The sequence below is a fragment of the Oncorhynchus clarkii genome, chromosome 13 (assembly GCF_045791955.1).
Source record: "Oncorhynchus clarkii lewisi isolate Uvic-CL-2024 chromosome 13, UVic_Ocla_1.0, whole genome shotgun sequence".
Classification (NCBI taxonomy): domain Eukaryota; kingdom Metazoa; phylum Chordata; class Actinopteri; order Salmoniformes; family Salmonidae; genus Oncorhynchus; species Oncorhynchus clarkii.
Genome location: NC_092159.1, coordinates 26,894,866 through 26,919,404, shown reverse-complemented (window position 1 = coordinate 26,919,404; position 24,539 = coordinate 26,894,866). Strand labels below are relative to the sequence as shown.

General features: G+C 43.0%; 2 protein-coding genes across 2 annotated transcripts; both read right to left on the bottom strand.

The window, feature by feature from the left end:
• Positions 1 to 2,332: 2,332 nt before the first annotated feature.
• On the bottom strand, positions 2,333 to 8,444 carry LOC139424729 (DNA-directed RNA polymerase III subunit RPC6). The gene is made up of 8 exons (XM_071176835.1): positions 8,373 to 8,444; positions 7,201 to 7,268; positions 7,015 to 7,082; positions 6,524 to 6,636; positions 6,211 to 6,354; positions 5,733 to 5,840; positions 3,421 to 3,612; positions 2,333 to 2,481 (listed from the first exon to the last, which is right to left on the bottom strand). The coding sequence occupies exons 1-8, from the start codon at positions 8,427 to 8,429 to the stop codon at positions 2,404 to 2,406; spliced, it is 828 nt and encodes a 275-aa protein (XP_071032936.1). The 5' UTR covers positions 8,430 to 8,444; the 3' UTR covers positions 2,333 to 2,403.
• A 6,177-nt stretch (positions 8,445 to 14,621) lies between these two features.
• LOC139424727 (cysteine-rich protein 2-binding protein-like) lies at positions 14,622 to 23,175 on the bottom strand. The gene is made up of 11 exons (XM_071176832.1): positions 22,616 to 23,175; positions 21,541 to 21,826; positions 21,061 to 21,182; positions 20,645 to 20,766; positions 20,219 to 20,400; positions 19,418 to 19,843; positions 18,521 to 19,128; positions 18,136 to 18,269; positions 17,471 to 17,646; positions 16,371 to 16,561; positions 14,622 to 15,483 (listed from the first exon to the last, which is right to left on the bottom strand). The coding sequence occupies exons 2-11, from the start codon at positions 21,797 to 21,799 to the stop codon at positions 15,310 to 15,312; spliced, it is 2,394 nt and encodes a 797-aa protein (XP_071032933.1). The 5' UTR covers positions 21,800 to 21,826; positions 22,616 to 23,175; the 3' UTR covers positions 14,622 to 15,309.
• Positions 23,176 to 24,539: the final 1,364 nt, after the last annotated feature.

Here is a 24,539-nt window from a genome sequence, read left to right as displayed (position 1 = left end):
AGCATGTACTTACAAGTGATAAGAGAAGCAAGCTCCATTTATATTAATATCTTTATACATCTAGTTTAGTAATCTGTAGTAACATTACCCGTCCAGTACATGGCAAGGTGTAGGCCTTTTCAAAGCACTGAAAATACAGATTTTGTGATGTTGAGATTTTACCCTTATCCAACCATTTTCTTGCTCAAAATCACCCAGGTTGATCTGATCCTGGATTTCAAAATAGGGGGTTACAGAATCCAGATCATTCTGAAAAACTGGACCCAGGTGTTTAGACTAGCCTAGTGTTCATTTCTGAATTGGGATACAAGAGCGCCACAGAAAAGCTGCAGTCAATAGTGTTCCTAAATCCAGTTTAATGTAACTCACCACTCACCGGTCGTTTATCCATCCCCCACCTCGAGTCACTGAAACGGTGGACGCATCCCAGGCTGCCTATATTGCAGTCAGGTTGTGCAGATTATCATATCGTAAATCATATTGAAGTAATTGGTTTAATGTACAACTCCATTTCCTCATTTGTAGAGATCTGAGACCAATCAGATCTGTATCCGATCCCTGCAAATGTGGAAGTATAATTTAATGATCTCATGATCTGCAATGTAAGCAGTTTGGAACACATCCGTTAGGTCTCCCTGTGTATCTCTTCACTCTGGATATTTTAGCCAGCCATGGGGAGTGGGAGCAAATTAGAAGAAACGTTGGGCACATTGTTCAGTTTGGCTCCAAGGATGACCCCTTCCTGCCTTGGGAGGAGCAGAAAGTTGTGGCCGAGGGCTTGGGCGCTGAGCTGCACAAGCACATAGAACAAGGACACTTCCAGAACACAATTCCCTGAGCTCATTGACACAGTGAGAAAGCTGAGGGCAGCTGCTTAAAAAGCAGCAGAGTTGTCCGCCATTGGAATATGACACACAATGAGGACAATAGCCCAATTACGATTCTCTGTTCAGTTGCTCCCTTCACTCTGTGTCCCTCTGGGGAATCCTCACGTGGACCCTTATGATTACGGTTTGGATATTCCAATTTATCAAGTGTAGTTCAATGTCATCAACGTGCTTATCTTTTGCTCCATTACTTTGAGGGCTCTATGGAAGACTCGGCAGTTTTGATTCACCTGTGTTTCCATCTGTTTGAAAGAGTTTCAAGCAAATATTTTAAGATTCACCCATATGCACATTTTACGGACAGCCGTGAGTTTCCATCAAACTGGCTTCTTGCGAATAAAATGCTGTATAATGATGTTTTTATAACTAATGAAAACAGAAGTTCTATGTATTTCCATCCCTTAACTATGTTGATGGTTTTAGCACAAAAAGTCTGCGACAAACAGCATGTGTGCCCACTTTGGCCTTGGCGCTTGCGCTCTAACAGAACATACAGACAAATCATTAGGGTAATCACTTGCACATGCTAACATCAAACTCATGTATAAAAACACATGCTATTGGGAGCCTTCAATCCAACACGGCCAAACAGGAATAAAACTGATTACAGTGATCTAGTGTACCCAAATTATCTACATCATACCACTCCTTTTCTTCAAATCAGATTGAGATCCACATAAGGCCTTCAGAGTCATGAAGGAACATACCACAGTCAGCCTAACCAGATCCCTGTGGATCTGAGCAAAAAGCCCTCTGAGATACTTCCTATTCCCAACAATCTTCCAAGATTACAAGCATGGGGTTGTCTGAAGCACTACCCTTCAATCTGTAAACAAGGGTTTTGTAGCATCGTCATAACGCTCAGTCTATAAGAGTTGCCTCTAGTGATCTGTTCTTGCAGACACACATTTGGATTGCAAACACGTTACACTAACAGCTTTAGTTTGAGATATTACCCTCTTCAGTGTTTTTGGTGAGACTTTGCTAGTGTCTTTTCTCTTACATCACTCCCCAGAACCTAATTGAGCATCTGACAAAATGATGCACGATTTTAGTTCTGGGCTAGATTTTGCAGATATTGCAGGTAAAACCTTGAATTTGTGATTTAGTTTTACTTAAATGCCCTATAGTTGCTATAGATAACGGTGTCTACTAAAATGACTGACTTGACCTTTGAAGCTAAGAAGGTTCATTTTGAAACGCTGTCTGACAAAACGATTTAGGCTATTGCAATGCTGTGACATATCATGTGTGCTGAAGAAGTAAAACAATCTGTTTATTTCCAGCACAAAAGGATTTGCTTTTGCAAAACCTGTCCATCTTCAACACTTTCATATGTGCTAGATGAAAATGTAGCGGCAGGATACAATTGAGAGTAGACATTCTCAATCGGTCTTAAAATATTTATTAAGCCCTGTATAAATAAAAAATATATTCAGATGCATCAAAGGTTGCTAGAAAAAAAACTATACATGAAATTTTCTCCACAGAGAAACTATACAAGCCAAGTCACTGGTCAAAAGTTCAGCCACTCTGCCATATACACACAGTTAGAGGGGGATATCTCACCTCCTTCGTGACAGTCATCAAACACCTAAGAGAAGAGACATAAATAAGTGTACACTCCTGGAAGAATCCTGCACTATCAAACCTACATAATACTTACTTTCCCTTTTTCTAGCACTTCCTGCTGGCTATCTGGCTACAGGTGAAGTACTTTGAATAGAATTGGTAAAACACTTAGGATCAGAAATCTGCAGGTCTCCTTTCTTTCATTCTGCCCAGCCCTAGGTCAAAAACATGCCTTTCTAGTATTTGACGAGTGACTGGGCTCTCCAATGTCCACACTAGCATACCACTTACGGCCAAACTATACAGGGCATGTGTGTTTATGTGTTTTCTACACGTGTCTCTGAAGCTTTCTCAACTGATAAAGTGGCTGGTGCTTTTAATTCGTGCCTCTGTTTGCTGCAAACTATAAACAACGCTAATGAAGGAAACCGCAACACTAGTGATGTAGTTTTGGGTGTTATACACAGTGTACAAAATATTAGGAACACCTTCCTAATATTGTTGCACCCACCTTTTGCCCTCAGAACAGCCTGAATTAATCTGGTCATTGACTCTACAAGGTGTCAAAAGCATTCCACAGAGAGCCATGTTGATTCCAATGCTTTCCCAGTTGTCAAGATGTCCTTTGGGTGGTGGACCATTCTTTACACACAGGAAACTGTTGAGCATGAAAAACCTATGGCACACATACACAATCCATGTCTCAATTGTCTCAAGGCTTGGAAATCCTTCTTTTACCTGTCTCCTCCCTTTCATTGACACTGATTGAAGTGAATTTAACAAGTCACATCAATAAGGGATCATAGCGTTTACCTGGTCAGTCGGTCATGGAAAACGGTGTTCCTAATGTTTTGTACCCTCTGTGTATATCCCGATTGCAATGTTTAATACCAAGTGATACGCTGGTATGGATATTGAAACGGAGCCACTTGGCTGCTATTGCCTGTGAAGGGGGGCTCACCGGACAGAGGCCACAGGGCGTCTTGACCAGGCCTGTGGAATGGATGATAGGGTTGACCCCTCTGTACAGCTTCATCTGGCCGTCCACACTGCCCACAGTGCCCTCCTTGGCCGCGATGATGGTCATCTCCACCTTGCCGTCGTAGATGAGCGTGTTCAGAATAGTCTCAATGTCCTCCATAGACAGGTCGACCTGCACAAAGTGCAATATTCAGACTTACAACCTCCATAGGAAATACAGTTGAACTTGTAAGTTTACATACACTTAGGTTGGAGTCATAAACTCGTTTTTCAACCACCACAAATGTCTTGTTAACAAACTATAGTTTTGGCAAGTCGGTTAGAACATCTACATTGTGCATGACAAGTAATTTTTCCAACAATTGTTTACAGACAGATCATTTCACTTATAATTCACTGTATCACAATTCCAGTGGGTCAGAAGTTTACATACACTAAGTTGACTGTGCCTTTAAACAGTTTGGAAAATTCCAGATAATTATGTCATGGCTTTAGAAGCTTCTGATAGGCTAATTGACATAATTTGAGTCAATTGGAGGTGTACCTGTGGCTGTATTTCAAGGCCTACCTTCAAACTCAGTGCCTCTTTGATTGACATCATGGGAAAATCAAATAAAATCAGCCAAGACCTTAGAAGAAAAAAAATTGTAGACCTCCACAAGTCTGGTTCATCCTTGGGAGCAATTTACAAATGCCTGAAGGTACCACGTTCATTTGTACAAACAATAGTACGCAAGTATGAACACCATGGGACCACGCAGCCGTCATACCGCTCAGGAAGGAGATGTGTTCTGTCTCCTAGAGATGAACGTACTTTGGTGCGAAACGTGCAAATCATTCCCAGCACAACAGCAAAGGACCTTGTGAAGATGCTGGAGGAAACAGGTACAACAGTATCTATATCCACAGTAAAACGAGAGCTATATCAGCATAACCTGAAAGGCCGCTCAGCAAGAAAGAAGCCACTGCTCCAAAACCGCCATAAAAAAGCCAGACTACAGTTTGCAACTGCACATAGGGACAAAGATTGTACTTTTTGGAGAAATGTCCTCTGGTCTGATGAAACAAAAATGGAACTGTTTGGCCATAATGACCACCCTTATGTTTGGAGGAAAAATGGGGAGGCTTGCAAGCCGGAGAACACCAACCCAACCGTGAAGCACGGGGGTGGCAGCATCATGTTGTGGGGGTGCTTTACTGCAGGAGGGACTGGTGCACTTCACAAAATAGATGGCATCATGAGGAAGCAAAATTATGTGGTCGCAAATGGGTCTTCCAAATAGAAAATGACCCCAAGCATACATCCAAAGTTGTGGCAAAATGGCTTAAGGACAACAAGGTCAAGGTATTGGAGTGACCATCACAAAGCCCTGACCTCAAACCTACAGAAAAGTTGTGGGCAGAACTGAAAAAGCGTGTGCGAGCAATGAGGCCTACAAACCTGACTCAGTTACACCAGCTCTGTCAGGAGGAATGGGCCAAAATTCACCCAACTTGTTGTGGGAAGCTTGTGGAAGGCTACCCAGAATGTTTGACCCAAGTTAAACAATTGAAAGGCAATGCTACCAAATACTAATTGAGTGTATGTAAACTTCTGACCCACTGGGAATGTGATGAAAGAAATAAAAGCTGAAATAAATCACTCTACAATTATTCTGACATTTCACATTCTTAAAATTAAGTGGTGATCCTAACTGACCTAAGACAAGGAATTTTTACTAGAATTAAATGTCAGGAATTGTGAAAAACTGAGTTTAAATGCATTTGGCTAAGGTGTATGTAAACCTCCGACTTCAACTGTACATAGCAACTGTATGCTGACAGTTGTTACATTTGACCCCTCACATTGTACCCTTTTCACCTTATTTGTACAAAGTACCAACCATACTGTAATGAAACAGCAGGGAGCAAGTCTCGAACCCTCAACCTTCTAGTCCAAAGTCCAGCGCGCTATCGACTGTGCCGCAAAAGCATGCTCGAGCGGCAGAGTCGATATCCACGCTTATAAACCCAGGGTCGTTACAATACTTTGTTTGCTCTGATATTTTCTTTTTGCATGGACCTTTCCAGCCCATTACCTGCAACTATGGCAGATTCATAACCAGGCCAGTGGAGACAGTACAGCTATGTTTGGTCAATAGTGTGAAAATAGTAATGTGGACAATTATGCCCCAGTCCTCACCAACCAGTGGAGGATTCCACCCTGGTCTTGACAACTTTGGCCGTTATCGGCAAAAACTGTGACAAAATTGCGGTCAAAACCGAACAAAATGTTGCCAGCAGGAATCTCACCTTGCTGATTCCGAGTTCACAAATATACTTCCACACTTCGTGAGAGGTGGCGAAGGAGCTGTTTCTTTGCACCATGGGGTTCTGCTTGCTGTCCCTCGCCACCTCGGCCTAGAGGGTCACAAACAAACCAACATGACCATAGAAATGATGTCCTAATAAACTCTTGGTTACCAGATAGCCTATAACTAGGAGCCAGAGTTGTTTCTGGCTATGTCAACCAGCCCTGCATTTAGAATTGGAAGAATTTTAGGGTGCATTCCAAAACAAATGCTAGTGCCCCAGAAGCCGTATGGATTTTCTTTATGGCATAATCTATTAGATTGAAGCATGCTTCACACTGTTCCCAACATTGACGTGCTCATATCAGTTCATTAGTAACTTATTTCCAAACAGTTACACTACAGAACACACCCTTTTAATTTCTGTGACTTGTCCATTGTAAGACATTTGTCCCACTCCCATTCAGTGGACCCTTCACCTTACTCTGAAGGAATTTGAAACACTGCTGATTGAGAACCTCCACAAACTCAGACTCAAAGTCCTGGTCACTGTACCAGGCTCCCCCAGTCACCGAGCGGTCTGGCTGCAGGTTGTATAGCATGTAAACCTTCTTCTTTGACGCCTGGACAAACAACAATAACTCATTATAGGTGAGACTAAACACTTAGAGTTTGTATAGCATGACTGCTGATGCATTCATATTATTAAGTGGTACTTTTCTTGATTCAACCATATTTGTGGTTTTTAAAACATGTATTTTAGAATATTTTAGTGTTTGGAACTTGACTCACAGCCACTGATTTCACAGCCTTGATCAGCTTCTTGCTCTCTAGGTTCTTGAGGATCTTGTTGATCTCTGTCAGAGGAAGGTTGCTCTTATATCTAATGTCCCTACTCCAGATCCCTGTGTGAAAGCAAGAGGACAGTTCATGAATATACAAATGGAAAGAACATTTCACAAAGAAATACAATAACGGAAAATAATGTTGTGGTGGTGGGTACTGTGAAGTGTCAAGTGTGAACTGGGTGAGCTGGCCAGGTTTGAATGGACTTGATGGCCCCATCCAAAGACAACACCCATCTCTTACCCCCTATCACTTGAGTAGATCTGAGAGGATTGAAAAGATGTAAACAATATGCGGAAAATGTCACCTAGCCTATCAGAGGGAAAGGTGAAGCATTTGCTTATACCTACCCAATTCCGTCTGCTCTACCCATGTAGGCTACCTAAGGGTGTAGGGGCTAAGGGGTTGTCTGGACAGGACACCTCTGAAATTCCTACCTTTGTTTCCTGCATCCTCAATGACCTGATAGACCAGCTTCTCTTGATTGTCGGAGCCTTTCATTTTGCTTTGGGACATAATAAACACAGTAAAAGTTCCCAATCATCCAGAAATAAAAGTCCTTCCTAAAGGCTTCCTTAAAAAAAAAACATTGTTAAATGTTTAACGACCATGCTGAGATTTACCTTGCTGTCTGAGCATCCTTCATGCGGTATAGAAGTCCTGAGCTGTTTCGTAGAAGGTCCAACTGACCCTGTGTGCACAAAATTCAACTTGGTTACAACATTCCCATCGAACTATTGAGCCAATGTTTGGACAATTTGATCATTAATGAACACATGGATCTATCATGCATCATGTTCTTTACCCTTATGTTTTTGTTACTGACCAACATGAACATGAGGTCATGACAACATTATCATTCAATGCATATTATGACAGTATCATTTATTGAGGATAATTGACAGTTATCATCATTGGTAACAACATTGTGATGTGACAGACAATAGCCTAATCTATTTCAACTTGATTGGCAGTAAAGTGCAGTCAGGAAGCCCTCAGCAGGAAAGCGCATTGGTGGACATTCTGAGTAAACTGCCTATATTCCTATTTGCTAATGCACACTCCTTAACTAACCCGTGTCTACCCATTTAAAAAAATATATATATTTTTCCCATCAATAGGAATACAACTTTAGGCTATAGGCGTACATACACTTTCAGTTTTATGCATTCTGGCTTTCATGCAATGGAACAGTGAATTAATCTAACGGAGTTCCCTTTCAGAAAGTTGTTTGAATTGCTTCAAAACATAATGTAGGGGATTCATCATTTGAAAGACAAACAACAGTGGTCTATCGAAAAACTGTTTTGAAAAATCCCTATGGATTTTTAAAGACAGTTTTTCTATAGACCACTGTTGTTTGTGCCTACAGTTGAGCAACGCTTACTAAGAAATAAGTTAACCATGCCAGGCCAGCTTAATCGCTCCATGCGAATTGGCCCAACAGTATATCCTCCTACCAGGCCGATCGCAAAAGCTTTAAGACCAGTTAGTTTTAAACGGTGTATAGCCTAAGAAATTGTCCTAAAAAGTTGCCACTTTCAAAAATACACAAATTTAAGTTGTAGGCATTTTCTAAGTACATAATCACGATGGAACAAAGGCTGATATTGCCCAACCCTAATGTACAAATCTACTCAACATACCCATGACAGTGAGATCACAAACTCCTGTTTGTGATCTTGTCAACGCCTTTCTCATTGTCAAGCCAAACATGTTTGCCATGACAATTACATAAGGAGTCGTTAAGAGAGCAGAAACAGACTGGCACCCAGGCTGCACCTGTACCACTTACCAATGACAGTAGTCTGTTGATGGCCATGGCTCTCTGTTGAGCCTCCAAATTAGGCATGTCATTCTGGATCACCTGGTCTGTTATTCCATGAGGGAACTGTTGACAGAGCGCCTTTATCCTTTGAAAACGTCAGAGTATAATATAACATTACATTAACGTTAGTTAGCAACCTAGCTAGTCAGGACATCAGATTTACTATAAATTAATCTATAAATGTCTTACTGCTTACTCATAAATTATGATTGGTGTAGCTAGGTAGCTTGTCTAACTAGTAGATGAAGCTCATTACAGTAGCTAGTTCAGGTATTACACAGTCGTGGCCAAAAGTTTTGAGAATGACACAAATATAAATGTTCAAAGTCTGCTGCCTCAGTTTGTATGATGGCAATTTGCATACTCCAGAATGTTATGAAGAGTGATCAGATGAATTGCAATTAATTGCAAAGTCCCTCTTTGCCATGCAAATGAACTGAATCCCCAAAAAAACATTTCCACTGCATTTCAGCCCTGCCACAAAAGGACCAGCTGACATCATGTCAGTGACAAAACATGACATCCGGTTGCATTGTGGTGCCTCTCATACCGATTCGAATCCCCCTCCTGGTAAAGCCAAGCATGAGATAGACACCACAACTCCCGTTGAGATCAAATCATGCGTGTATCCATAATGTGTGGAGGATGCTAGTGCATACATTAATATATTGTATGTACCGCATTTATGTTTGAATATTGTTTTAACATTGTTTCATAGTTTTTTTGTATGATATCCACAATGCACTGATTACATCTGCTCTAGATTCAAAGGTTTTTGACAAACAACATATATTGCTGCCTAGATATCTCAGATGTCACTATCTACCACACTCTGGATGGTACAAAACCAGGGTTTGGAGAGAACAGCACTTTGAAGTATAGCAGACCAATATGCTTACCCGAGGACAAAGTGTCAGTCAAAGCTCTGGCTATTACCAGGTTGAATTGTGAAAGGATTCTACAAAAACATATCACACAAAAACATTTATTGTTTCATTGCCATTCAGTCCTGGGTCAAATAAGATTTTGTTTTCCCTGTACCATGGAATTAACATAATAGTCCAAGCAGGGATACCCTAAATACTTGACTTAATTGATCCATGTCTGGTGCTGTTATATTATTAGAATTGCTATTATGGATAATTGATGACTGAAACTGACCTTATGTTTATAAGGTGGTCGAGAGAGTGCCATTGTCAACAAGCTATTTCTGGTGGAGTATGTGCCCTCAAACGAGCCACCTTCCATTGAGGACAATGAAGAGAAGGTTCTGCAGGAGTATGAGCGAGACCTCCCTAGGCAGGTATAGTCAGGCATATTTGCATAATAACACTTCATTTCACATGTAATGACAACTTATGATAAGATATGTCACATTGCCGGTTTGCATTACAGTGGCTACAAAGCTAAAGAACTTTACTAAAATGTCATGCTTCTTCACAGGTTTTCTGGGGAAGCCTAGCAATGACGTGACATAACTGGCACAACAGTTATTACATGTTAGGCTACATCAGGCATTCTCATGAAAACTATACATTACAATGATGGAGCATTCAAACAAATGTGCCACCATCTGCATCAATATGTGTTCTGAACAAGCTGAGGTGAAGCTGAGTAATACTGTTACTGTGGATCTATTGTATTGCTCACAGGAGATTGGGGCAGACAACGGTTCTGGAGATGCCTCACTGAAGCTTCAAGGTATGTCTAATTTAATAACTTTTACTAATGAGCAATTTACACTGCCTAAACAACATGACAAAGATAGCCCTTTAGGGAAATTAGTATTGAGCTATTTCCCAATGCCCTATAAAGGTATGTGTCACAAAAATATGTGTGTATACTTGACCATAATGCAGTCATGCTGTAATGTAAGTACTAAAAATCCTATTCATATGCAATGCACAACACTGTTAGAAACTCAATATCAGCATTTATAAATGCTTGCCTCAATAAGTGGAAGCTGCTATGTCAGTGCATACCATTGAATTAAGAATTAGAATAGGATCTCTGGTGCAAACACTGTCAAACGGACATTTACTATATATATATATATATATATATATATATAGATATGGAGATTCATATAATACTTATAAACTTTATAACATTCATAAGCTATCAATAATACCCTTTATAATATGAAGGGGATTATTGATCGTTTATTAATGTTATGCAGTGTAACAGCGTGTACGTTCTGGTAATCGTTGTGTGTGTCTTCTTTAGTCCCAAAGACCTGCAGGCCGCCTTAAGGTCCATGGTTCCTCAGCAGCCGTCTAGGGCTTGTGTCCCTTTCTCCGGAGCCCATGTCTTCACATCGTTCTCAGACACTGGTACATTCACAAAAAATATATTGTGAATATTATTTAAGCAATAAGGCCCGAGGGGGTGTGGTATATGGCCTAAGAAAGCTCTACAGGAAGACAGGACGGACAGCTGATCATCCTCGCAGTGGCAGACTACGTGTAACAACACCTGCACAGAATTGGTACATCCAAACATCACACCTGCGGGACAGGTACAGGATGGCAACAACAACTGCCTGAGTTACACCAGGAACGCACAATCCCTCCATCAGTGCTCAGACTGTCCGCAATAGGCTGAGAGAGGCTGGACTGAGGGCTTGTAAGGCAGATCCTCACCGGACATCACTGGCAACAACGTCACCTATGGGCACAAGCCCACTGTCGCTGGACCAGACAGGACTGGCAAAAAGTGCTCTTCACTGACAAGTTGCGGTTTTGTCTCACCACGGGTGATGGTCAGATTCGCGTTTATCGTCGAAGGAATGAGCGTTACACCGAGGCCCGTACTCTGGAGCGGGATCGATTTGGAGGTGGAGGGTCCGTCATGGTCTGGGATGGTGTGTCACAGCATCATCGGATTGAGTTTGTTGTCATTGCAGGCAATCTCAACGCTGTGCGTTACAGGGAAGACATCCTCCTCTCTCATGTAGTACCTTCCTGCAGGCTCATCATGACATGACCCTCCATGACCCCTGCTGATTTCCTGCAAGACAGGAATGTCAGTGTTCTGCCATGGCCAGCGAAGAGCCCGGATCTCAACCCCATTGAGCACGTCTGGGACCTGTTGGATCGGAGGGTGAGGGCTAGGGCCATTCCGGGAACTTGCAGGTGCCTTGGTGGAAGAGTGGGGTAACATCTCACAGCAAGAACTGGCAAATCTGGTGTAGTCCATGAGGAGGAAATGCACTGCAGTACTTGATGCAGCTGGTGGCCACATCCGATACTGACTGTTACTTTTGATTTTGACCCCCCCCCCCCCCCCCCCCCCCTTTGTTCAGGGACACATTATTCCATTTCTGTTAGTCACGTCTGTGGAACTTGTTCAGTTTCTGTCTCAGTTGTTGAATCTTATGTTCATACAAATATTTACACATTAAGTTTGCTGAAAATAAACGCAGTTGACAGTGAGAGGACGTTTATTTTTTTGCTGAGTTTATATGTAACCAAGTTCAATTGGGTAAACGCACTTCTCAATTCGGTCACGTTAGTTTGTGAGAGATAAGATTTGTATGATAGCCTAGCGGTTAGAGCATTGGGCCAGTAATCAAAAGGTTGCTGCCTGGTTTGAATATCCAAGCCGACAAGATGAAAAATCTGCTGATGTGCCCTTGAGCAAGGTACTTAATCCTAATTTACTCCAGGGGCGCCATAGTACTATGGCTGACCCTATAAAACAACACATTTCACTGCACCTATCCGGTTTATGAAACAATAAAACATATATACTGTATATATACTGTATACTTTAGTTATTGTATACTATAATACAGACAGCCAGCTTAATGTAACTACACTCAAAATATTTTATAGTTGAATATCACACTTACCTTCTGAGAAGTATCTCTCTCAGCATAGAGCGTGAACTACCATGCAGAGTTTATACAACCAGGTTTCTCCCATTCCGCTCCTACTATTACTACTATTCCTAGTACATAGCCACTGGGTCTGCAGGCTTTTGTTCCATCCCATCACTAACACACCTGTTTCAAATAATTATCTAGTCATGGTTTCAGTTTGGCCTACTTGAATCAGTGGTGTTAGTGAGGGGCTCAGAACGAAAGCCTGCACATCCAGTAGCTCTCCAGCACCCACCCTGTGATAGACATAGTGAGTCTTGTGCATGATCAGATGTAGGCCTACATGTTGTGATTGTACACATTATAGGCTGACTACACAGCTCGCGTTGCAAAATCAATTTAGAAATCTATGATTCAATTATTGCACCCACACTGCTCGCGAACGAGCGTCTGCTTTGCCATGGGCTAAAATAGAAGTCAGTTCTATTTCTGACGCAGAGAGCGTTGCAAGTCCTGCCTCTCCCACCTCCTCATTGGTTTATATAAGCAGGTACCCACGTGCCATCTCCTCATTGGTTATACCCACGTGGGTGACTGAAAGACGAACAAGGTTGGTGGCGGTTAATGCACCTAATTTATGAAAGTTGCCAATCGCTATATAAAGTCATGAGAAGAAAAAGCCTAGAAAAAGAGATTACTAGAAATGATTCGGATGACCGTTTTATGTGTGGATTAATTGTCAGAGTAGAGTACCTTGTGCATTTCAGGTAAAATAACAACTCAATATTTATATCCCAGGACAAATTAGCTAGCAACAGCAAGCTAGCTAAATAGGACAAATTAGCTAGCTAGCTAAATTGCCATAAAGGTTTAATGCTTTTCAACCTGTCCCCAAATTAATGTAATTGGTTCAGAGTTTGTTTTGGTATTTTAACTTGTGTGTAGTGATCGCGTTTGGTGTGGGGGGACAAAATACATTTATGCACGATGGCGCACCCGGTTTGGATTCCGTGTAAGATTTCATTTTTTGAGAAGTCAAGGTGCTACCATAGGGTTTTTTTCTCTCTAGGCTGTTTTGCGTGGTCAGAGTGCCATGCCAATTCCATCTGGAGAAGGCAAGATGTTCTAAGTGCAGTATTGGTTGTAGCCAAACTGACACTCAAAAAAATGGCTGACCAATGGAGAACCATCATCCACCCCTCCCACTAAAGCCCACCCACAGCTGTGGGATCAAAAGTGCAAACGAAGAACTAGTGTTTCAATCAACAAAAAGTTTTAAAAAATCAAATAAAAAAAAAAGATATACTGCTAGCAAAATGGAGGGTGGTTGATAGCGAAATGAAATTGGAGTTTTGTTTTCAAATACATTTTTTGTTCTCAATATTTTTGGGGGAATAAAATGCATAACGTTTTGCGCTCTATTGCAAATTGTATTTTTATTTTTTTACTTTAGAAGCCTCGTTTTTGCTTTCAGAATAATTATTTTTGATTGAAAATAAAAAAAAACGTTTTGCTCTAGACAAAAATACACAAATGTACCTCCATCGTTTTGGCTCTGTACTCCAGAACTTTGAAATTAAACAATAACTATGAGGTTAAAGTTCAGTCAGCTTTAATTTTAGGGTATTCTCATCCATAGAAATTACAGCACTTTTTGTACATAGTCCCCTCCAGTTTAGGGAACCAAAAGTATTTGGACAAATTCACATAATCAGAAAGTATTCATACCCCTTGACTTATTCCAAATGTTGTTGTCTTACACCTTGAATTTAAAATGGATTTACATAATTGTTCTCTCTTACCCACCTAAAAACAATACCTCAATGACAAAGTGAAAACATGTTTTTAGAATCAGAAGTATCTAATTTACATAAGTATTCACACCCCTGAGTCAATACATGTTAGAATCACCTTTGGCAGCAATTACTGCTTGGAATCTTTCTGGGTAAGTCTCTAAGAACTTTGCACTCCTGCATTGTACAATATTTTCCCATGATTCTTTATAGAAGTCTTCAAGCTCTGTTAAATTGGTTGTTGGTCATTGCAAGACAACCATTCAAGGCTTGCCATAGATTTTCAAGCATATCTAAGTCAAAACTGTAACTCGTCATTCAGGAACAGTCACTCTCTTCTTGGTAAGCAATCTCCCAGTGTCGGGTGGAAAGCAGACTGAACCAAGTTTTTCCTCTAGGATTTTACCTTTAGCTTCAGTCCATTTTTTTTTCTTCCTTGAAACTCCCTAGTCTGTAATGATAACAAGCATACCCATAACATGATGCAGCCACCACTATGCTTAAAAATATGGAGAGTGCTACTCAGTCATGTTTTGTATTGGATTTGCCCCAATCATAATACTTTGTATTCAGGACAAAAAATGTATTGCTTTGCAGTATACTTTTATATTCTGTACAGGCATCCTTTTCACTGTCAATTGCGTTAGTATTATGGAGTAAAATTTGTACTGTAATTTCTACACGGTTCACCCAATATGGATGACAATACCCTCAAATTAAAGCTGACAGTCTACACTTTAACCTCAGTCATTGTATCATTTCAAATCCAAAGTGCTGGAGTACAGAACCAAAACAACAAAGAATTTGTCACTGTCCAAATACTTTTGGATCTCACTGTACATTATATTCCAGCAAGCAAATGAAGACAGAATTTGCAATGTGAGTGATTTTTTTCTTTATATCATTGCCATTTGGACTGCAGAATTATTCAGAAATGCAAGTGTACAAAATTACAAAATTCCGTCCTTCAGTCTCTTTTGTGGATCAACAAAAATACACCTACCTCATAGGTTCTCACAAATATAATGACCACAAAGAAACGGTGTAACATAAAATGGATACACTGAATAGCACAGGCATTTCCAGATGTATTTTTTCCTCCTTCTGACTGGTTGCCTGTATAGAAATATAAACACTACAACAGACAAAGCTCCACAGACAACGACAATTTGACTAGTACACTCAATATGGATACCAGTTCACCAATGGAACGTTAACTTACATGGGCATGTCCATTCTAGTAATTATATTTCTATGGCCTGAATACTGGCCTGTCCCGTTTCCTGTCTCACCGCCGTAGCCGCAGGAAGAAGGCGTGTCGGCACTCCTTGCTGTCCAGCGGGTAGTATTTGTCGTAAAAGTCCAATATGTACTCCTCAGTCTTGAAGCCAAACTTCTGGTATAGGAGCATGGCGGGGTTACTGGCCGAGACGTGTAGAGTGACGTCTTTTCCCATGCAGGTCTGTGGGGGAAAGAGAACCTTGCTTTCAACCACTTAACCTGTGCTGTTGTAGATCGATCCAAACAATTTAAGTGACTTTCATGGTTATTTATTTATAGTTATTTCTAGCTGACTCGACTAATTCTAATGTAGCCGTAGGGTCAAGTTAGTCCCTGGTCTAAAAAGCACTAACCACCAGTACAGTGACTTTACACAGTGTACAAAACACCTTCCTAATATTGAGTTGCACCCCCTTTTGCCCTCAGAACAACCTCAATTTGTCAGGGCATGGACTCTTCGAGGTGTTGAAAGTGTTCCACAGGGATGCTGGCCCATGTCGACTTCAATGGTTCAATTTTGTGTCAAGTTGCCTGTATGTCCTTCGGGTGGTGGACCATCCTTGACACACACATGGGAAACTGCTGAGTGTGAAAACCCCAGCAGCATTGCAGTTCTTGACAGACTCAAATCGGTGCGCCTGGCACCTACTACCATACCCCGTTCAAAGGCACTTACATTTTATGTCTTGCCCATTCACCCTCTGAATGGCACACATACACAATCAATGTCGTAATTGTCTCAAGGCTTAAAAATTCTTCCTTAACCTGTCTCCTCCTCTTCATCTACACTGATTGAAGTAGATTTAACAGGTGACATCCTTAAGGGATCATAGCTTTCAACTGGTCAGTCTGTCATAGAAAGTGCAGGTGTTCCTAATGTTTTGTACACTCAGTGTCTTACAATGACGTGTATATGATGGCAATATGGCTCTATACAATGTGGCTTAGAGACTATTAAAGCTGCACTTAACCACTTTATGCAGACGCTAGTATAGTGCCCCTTTCATTGCTGCTTGAAACTGTAGTATTGTTGTTTTTATAATCATTATTATGATTTTGTTACCATACCTGAATGAGATGGTAGATCATGAATGTAGCGATCCCAGCCCTCCTCCACTCGGGATGCACCAGCAGGAAGGAGATGTAGGCCTCGTTGTACTTCACGTCCGGCACCATGAACCCAAAGCCGATCACCACCTTCTTATAAAGGACCACTACGCTGAAGTCTGGGTACTGGAGACACTCAGAGAGATCCACACCTGATAGGAGAGCCAGAGAGAAAAATCAGCCATCAATCTAAAACTGAGGGAAATATGCCTCAACCCCAAATGAATGGAGCACTGACTAAAATCAGGAAATTAGATGGTGCTCGTCTTTTCCATTCATTTGGAATTGAGGCATATAGCTGGATCTACACAACGGATGGCCTGGAATATAACTCGACACTAGCATACTTTTGAGGTCTGGAACATCTTAAATGTCCCTTTTACGTTCCCAGTCTTACATGTAAAAATGATCAAGAAAAATTCAAATGTGATAGTATGGCCCTGTTCAGTCTCCTATCATCTAGAATGCGAGGTCAGTACAGGTGCATCAAAGCAGGGACCGAGAGACTGAAAAACAGCTTCTATTTCAAGGCCATCAGACTGTTAAACAGCCACCACTAACACTGAGTGGTTTCTGCCAACACACTGACTCAACTCCAGCCACTTTAATAATGGGAATTGATGTAAAATATATCACTAGCCACTTTAAACAATGCTACTTAATATAATGTTTACATACCCTACATTACTCATCTCATATGTATATACTGTACTCTATATCATCTACTGCATCTTTATGTAATACATGTATCACTAGCCACTTTAAACTATGCAACTTTGTTTACATACCCTACATTACTCATCTCATATGTATATACTGTACTCGATACCATCTACTGCATCTTGCCTATGCTGTTCTGTACCATCACTCATTCATATATCTTTATGTACATATTCTTTATCCCTTTACACTTGTGTGTCTAAGGTAGTAGTTTTGGAATTGTTAGGTTAGATTACTCGTTGGTTATTACTGCATTGTCGGAACTAGAAGCACAAGCATTTCACTACACTCACATTAACATCTGCTAACCATGTGTATGTGACAAATAAATTTGATTTGACCTGGCCAGAAGATGTCGTGGCACATGGAGTTAACAGAGGGGATGTGGTTGGGCCTGACGTAACAGTAGTCGATGGGGGCCTCTGGCTTGGTGACCCAGCAGGGGTCCTTCCTGTGGGGGTAGGCACGGATCTCCGCCAACAGCTTCAGCTTCATAGGCTTGTTCTCATAGTCCCTCCTGGTGATGGATTCATTAGTGCACACCATAGCAAAATGTTTTGCAACCAAAACGAGAGTTTCTTATTGGAGAAGTTCAAATAGTCACTCTCTGTTTCAGTCCATTTTTTTCGATTTGGTGTCTAGTGAATATAACCAAGGAGATGGGAGAGAAAATAAATGCCATGAAAAGAACCAACATGATTTCTTAATTTATGTGTCAGAGAGGAATGACTATTCTTCACAATTTATTTCAATCTGAATGTAACAAAGATATTGGCCACGTTCAGGAGGGCTACATACTGCACGTTACAGATAAAAATGGCATGAATTGAGCCACAATAATATTGATTCCTTCCATGCTGTGATTGTTAAACCTCACCTTGAGTTTCAGAGTTTAATTACAGGTTAATGTCATAGGTCAGTTGGTCACAAATGTCTCTTACCATATTAGGGGTATAAAGGCTGCATGTGGTGTGCCTCATGAAGGAGGTAAGGGCGTGTGGCATACCTTATGAAGGGTTTGAGGGTGCGGGAGGTGTACGGGCTCTTGATGCCTTGGTCTACGCTGGCGTCGGAGCCCATGAGGCGGTGCCAGAAGGACACTGTGGGCTGGTGGTACCCTCTTCTGCTGGACACCGTTGTCTAAAGGGATCAAATGCATTCCATAGACGTGTGATTTAAGCAAAAGACGTATCACGCATGTAATGTAATGTGTTTGGAAATATTCAAACCATTCCTCCCGTTCGTGACCACTCATAACAAATCGGAATTTAATCATAAATGTCACATAGCAGAGTTTTTATCCAAAGCGACCAACAGTACAGAGTGCATACATTTGTGTGTGTGATCTGTGCACAAATTTGACATCTGTGCTTGTGGTAGTGAAGGTGTACCTGGAAGCGGTCGAGGATTCGGAGGTCCTGGCTGGTGGTGCGGTACTTCCCCGCGCCGGAGCCCTCGTAGCGGCCCTGTCCCCCCTCCTGGGACCCGTACAACCCTCCCACCAGACTGAGGGTGGCGCTGACCACCTGGTCGATGTCCAGCAGGGGGAGCCCTCTCTGGCGCTTGGCCTTCCTCACCAGTAGCTTCCTGTGCAGCCGCTTGGCCTGCGCAGTCACCGCCAGCGCTTGCGGACAAGCCTCCAGGCGCCGCAGCAGCACACGCTCCTCATACAGGCTGAGGGGGGCAAACTGGGGCTCTGAAGGGGGGGAACCCTTCCCCTTCTCTGTTAAGGCCCCCCTCCTCCTCTCCGCACCACCCCGCGCCCCCCTGACCACATTGGATTGGCCTTCGCCGCGCCCCCGCCTCTCGTCGTCTTCTTCATCCCGGCCGCGGCCCTCCTCGTCGTCACTCTCTGCTTCCTGCTTGATGTGCGCCCCTGCAACCCCAGGCCGCAGCTTTTTGCGAACGACAAGGGCGCCAGTGCCCAGGGACATACTGGGTGAGGGGATGTACTCGATGCCGGGATCGATGACGCCTTCGCCGTCCAGCTCCTCGTCATCTTTAGTTTCAAATACGATACATTCTGTGAGATTTCCAGCCATTCACTGATCATTTCAACTAATTAAATACCACTGTTGAGTCATTCATTCCTATAGCACTACAGACAGATACTGTATATCATAGAAATCAATTGATAGTGGCATGGAATGCACCTTGGAATATTGCTTCATTGTTGATGTTTTTGTTGACGTTCATTGTGGCATTAAATGCTATCAGACACCATTTCTCATCTTGCCTTTTCTATCGAGACTAAAAACTCCAAGATCAAGGGGACCCCGACTTCTTACCGTGAAAGAGCGCCATCGGTGGCATGACGTCAGGGATGAGGTCAGCCTCCGACAGCAGGCTGGGCGTGGCTGAGTGGGAGGCGGGGGTGCCGGGTGCAGAGAAGTCCGGAGAGGGCGACGGCGAGGGGCTGGTGAGTGGTGTTCGGTCCGATGAGCTCATTGAGGAGAAGTCCACCACCTCGCCTTTCTCCAGGACCAAGTCGGGTCTCCGCCCGCCACCACGGCCGCTGAACTTGACAGCCGTGGAGGAGGCGCTGTGATCCATGTACCCCGCCGCCTCCTTCTGCGCCCGCCGGATGTCCTTAGCCTCGTGGGTGCGTGAGCGCTTTTCTTTCAGCTGCATGGCGCTTTCCACCGGATTCCGGCCCACGCGCTTCCGTAAGCCTTCCACCGTGATGATGGGGTCCAGGGTTGGCTTGGAGGCAGCTGAGAAAGTAACAAACGCCAGCTAAGCAAATTGTTAAACAAAAAGGGCTCTAAATGCTCAATCAAAAACACATGCATGTACAGTCGCCTGGAGGGGTGAATTAATTTTATACAACAGTAGCTGGTTATCCCTCAAAAACATATAATTGATTCACACAACAGACTTTGCACAATTCTGCAAACTGTTTAGGGTTAACTACCTCTAACAATAGAAGTGTGAATTTATCCCTGTCATTTTTAAAGTCATATCCTCCCTTGACTTTTCCTAAATAAGTCTATTTAACGTTTATATAATTTCTTTATCACAAAATAATCCTTTGGTTGTGTCTGAAAATGTGAAAACTTAAGGTTATTTCTGAGTGTTCTGCAGTTCACCTTTAGATTTTAGGGAGGCCACCGAGGACTTGTCTCCATCTGGGCGCAGGGTGGGTGGACGGTTCTGCACCAGCTTCCACCAGCCCGGCTCGCCAAACTCCTGGGCCCCTGAGCGGAAGAACGTGGGGCTCCCCACCGACAAACAGCCCGCCACCGTGCTCCACCATGTGGAAGTCTTCTTTCTGCAGGTGAAGGTGAGAAGTCAAAAACACTAACCGTTTACAAAATAATAGACTTAAAAAGAATAATGAAAACACAGCTCTTCTTTGCACAAAGGTTGGGTCAAGTTCCAAATCTGTCCGCTCTTGATATTCTGATAATTGACTGAACGATAATCAGGTTTTCTGTTTAAATTTTTAGGGTTGTATGCAAACTTATCAAAACCTTACCAACTGACAACCAAATGAATGTTGTTCTCTTTCTAACCTGGTGCCCAGTAGGAAGGTCCAGTGTCTCCCAATAAAGGCACAGATGTCCTCTTTCCATCTAAAGTAGCCTTGACGCCCCGTGCCCTCCAAAGAAAGATTGTACATGGCCAACATAACCACCTGAAATAAAAACAGAAAACACACCGAACTGCAATGAAACCAGGAAAATTAAATATGACATTCGTTCAGTACTCATTTCAGAGTGCTGTTGCCCAGAACAAATATAATCACTGAAATAAAGTCTACAGCAATATACCATACTTTGCAATTTTATATTTGTTCATACTGTAGATAAGGATCTTGCCCCATGTTTTTATTAAGGCGTTCCTCTTTTGACCCTGTTCATGTTCTTATTATCTTATGTAAGCTGCACTACAAATCAGTTCTTTATTGTAAACATTGTGGCACATATACCTGTTGCCAGGTGAGTCTCATCCTCTCAAAGGTCTCCTTAAAATCTTCTGTACAGTCATAGCAGGTGAACTTAAAGAAGTTGTCTCCTTTCAGGTAGCTGGGTTGCTCTCCGTGTAGCTGAGCTGAATGGTGGGGATGAGAATAAAAAAGACAGCTAAGAGACAAGGCATTCTGTTCATTTCATTCTCATTCTTTATTTTAAAAGCATGTACGGTGCAACAGGACACGACATCCAAATATTGACTTGTGCGAATTTATAGAAAAAAGCAGCAGCCCATTTTAAAATCTATGGATGGACAGATAAGGCCAACCCCACTGAAATTACTGAGGCAATAACTGCGCAAATATACTCTGTCCAAATCGTTGTGATTTGCTATTGTTATGTGATATTGAGAAAGAACAACGCCCCGTCACAGGGAGAGGTCGCTCTCCCTCCCTGCTTTCGGTGCACCCCCAGGGGCTGCCTGGCCTTCCTCTCACCGATGGGGATCCACTTGTGGCACTTGTCGCAGTAGAAAGCCATGTCCTCGTTCCAGCCACCCTCGGCGTCCTCCCCCAGATCGCTGTTGAGCGAGTCACCGCTCTGGTCGTGCGAGAGATCCACCGAGGCTTGGTCTTCCGACTCCACGATGAGCAGCGTCTCACCCTCCACCTCACCCTCCTCCAGCCCCTCCGAGGCAGAGGTGCACATGGCCTCATCTTCCACTTGGCCCCTCTGCTCACCACCACTTTCCATCATCACCAGGTGGAGTCAGACACTCTAATCCTGTGCAGAGAGTCAAGAGTCATCATTGTGTAAGGACATAACATTACCTACTACCTAACTAAACACTATGTATAGCCTACCTTTAGGGAACTAACGGCATGCTACGCATAGACCTACATGTATTTCAAAACCAGTGACAATCAATAGCTATCCAGAAGGGTGGCAATGACTTCTGCAGTGTCAGCTAGTTTACTTTTCCTCCAAACCTGTAATTGATAAATCATTGGCCAAAGAATCTACAAATATGTCTATTGTAAAAGGCATGGGTGCTCATTTGCACAAAGACAGCCCAGCCCAGTTTGAAAGAAAACTATGGTGTACTACATCGCTTTATCAATATTCTAGCACGAACATTAGCCATAGCTACACTACATGTCGCTACATAACAATTGTGAAGGCTGTTGTCACAAAGTAGTTGTTGTTATGCCTGTGGTTGGTCGGAGCCCTACTGCCCTGCTTCTCTCCTGTCGTGCTCTGCCTTGAGCTCCTTGGTCAGAATTCGTTTCTCGAGCACTCGAAGATTCTCTTTCTACTCTGTCTAAAATTATGTCTAGATGTGTTGTGGCTAGCTAGCTACCGTTAGCTGTCTGCTAGCAGAAAAGCATGCAGAGGCTAAGCAAAAGGTCATGTTTCTTCCGACAACTTTCTCAATGTAGCTAGCTAAGTTGCAACGGACTTTTGCATGGGAAACACTGTACCCTACTAAGACACATGGCTAGATAGCTAACGTTATCTGGGAATTGAAGCATACAGTCATTGAGCTGGTCCGCAGGCGAGCTAATTGTTTACCTCTTGGTCCCAGTTTTGCTTGAGATGCACTCCTGCAACGGTGCTCACCGTAAGTATCTCAGAAACGCCTAGTACAACTTTAGTGGTTGTATACATAGCTAGCTATCTGGTATTGCATGTAGTTTGGAGACACAGAAAATTGCTAAACTAGGAGTTGGATAACGTTAGCACAGCACAGGACATCTCAAAAATGTGTCGATTAGTTTAGGCTGTGGAGTAGAGTACCGAGCAGGGTACCGACTCTGGAGACAGTAGAACTAATCGATGTAAACAATTATGCAATTCATAGTAGTAATAATAATTTGCAAATATTCTGGACATAAAACACGAAGTAAAACTAAATAAATTAGATGCAAACAAAGCTCTCCCTCGCCCTCCATTTGGCAAATCTGACTATAATTCCATCCTGATTCCTGCTTACAAGCAAAAACTAAAGCAGGAAGCACCGGTGACTAGATCAATAAAAAAGTGGTCAGATGAAGCAGATGCTAAGCTACAGGACTGTTTTGCTAGCACAGACTCTAATATGCTCCGGGTTTCTTGCAATGGCATTGAGGAGTACACCACATCTGTCATTGGCTTCATCAATAAGCACATCATCGATGACGTCGTCCCCTCAGTGACCATACGTACATACCCCAAACCGAAGCCATGGATTACAGGAAGCATCCGCACTGAGCTAAAGACTAGAGCTGCCGCTTTCAAAGAGTGGGACTCTAACCCGGAAGCTTATAAGAAATCCCACTATGCGCTCCTATGAACCATCAAACAGGCAAAGCGTCATTACAAGACTAAGATCGAGTCGTATTACACCGGCTCTGACGCTCGTCGAATGTGGCAAGGCCTGCAAACCATTACAGAGTACAAAGGGAAGCACAGCTGAGAGCTGCCCAGTGACACGAGCCTACCGGACGAGCTAAACTACTTCTATGCTCACTTCGAGGCAAATAACGCTGAAACATGCATGAGAGCACCAGCTGTACCAGAAGACTGTGTGATCACGCTCTCCGCAGCCGATGTGAGTAAGACCTTTAGACAGGTCAACATTCACAAGGCAGCAGGGCCAGTTAAATTACCAGGACGTGTACTGCGAGCATGCACTGACCAACTAGCAAGTGTCTTCGCTGACATTTTCAACCTCTCCCTGTCCGAGTCTGTAATACTAACATGTTTTAAGCAGACAACCATAGTGCCTGTGCCCAAGAACACTAAGGTAACCTGCCTAAATGACTACCGACCCGTAGCACTCACGTCTGTAGCCATGAAGTGCTTTGAAAGGCTGGTCATGGCTCACATCAACACCATCATCCCAGAAACCCTAGACCCACTCCAATTTGCATACCGCCCCAACCGATCCACAGATGATGCAGTCTCTATTGCACTCCACTTCCCTTTCCCACCTGGACAAATGGAACACCTATGTCAGAATGCTATTAATTGACTACAGCTCAGCGTTCAACACCATAGTGCCCTCAAAGCTCATCACTAAGCTAAGGATCCTGGGACTAAACATCTCCCTCTGCAACTGGTCTTCCTGACGGGCCGCCCCCAGGTGGTGAGCGTAGGTAGCAACACATCTGCCACGCTGATCCTCAACACTGGAGCTCGCCAGGGGTGCGTGGTTAGTCCCCTCCTGTACTCGCTGTTCACCCATGACTGCATGGCCAGGCACGACTCCAACACCATCATTACATTTGCCGATGACACAACAGTGGTAGGTCTGATCACCGACAACAACGAGATAGCCTATCGGGAGGAGGTCAGAGATCTGGCCATGTGGTGCCAGGATAACAACCTCTCCCTCAACGTGATCAGGACAAATGAGATGATTGTGGACTACAGGAAAAAGAGGACCGAGCACGCCCCCATTCTCATCGATGGGGCTGCAGTGGGGCAGGTTGAGAGCTTCAAGTTCCTTGGTGTC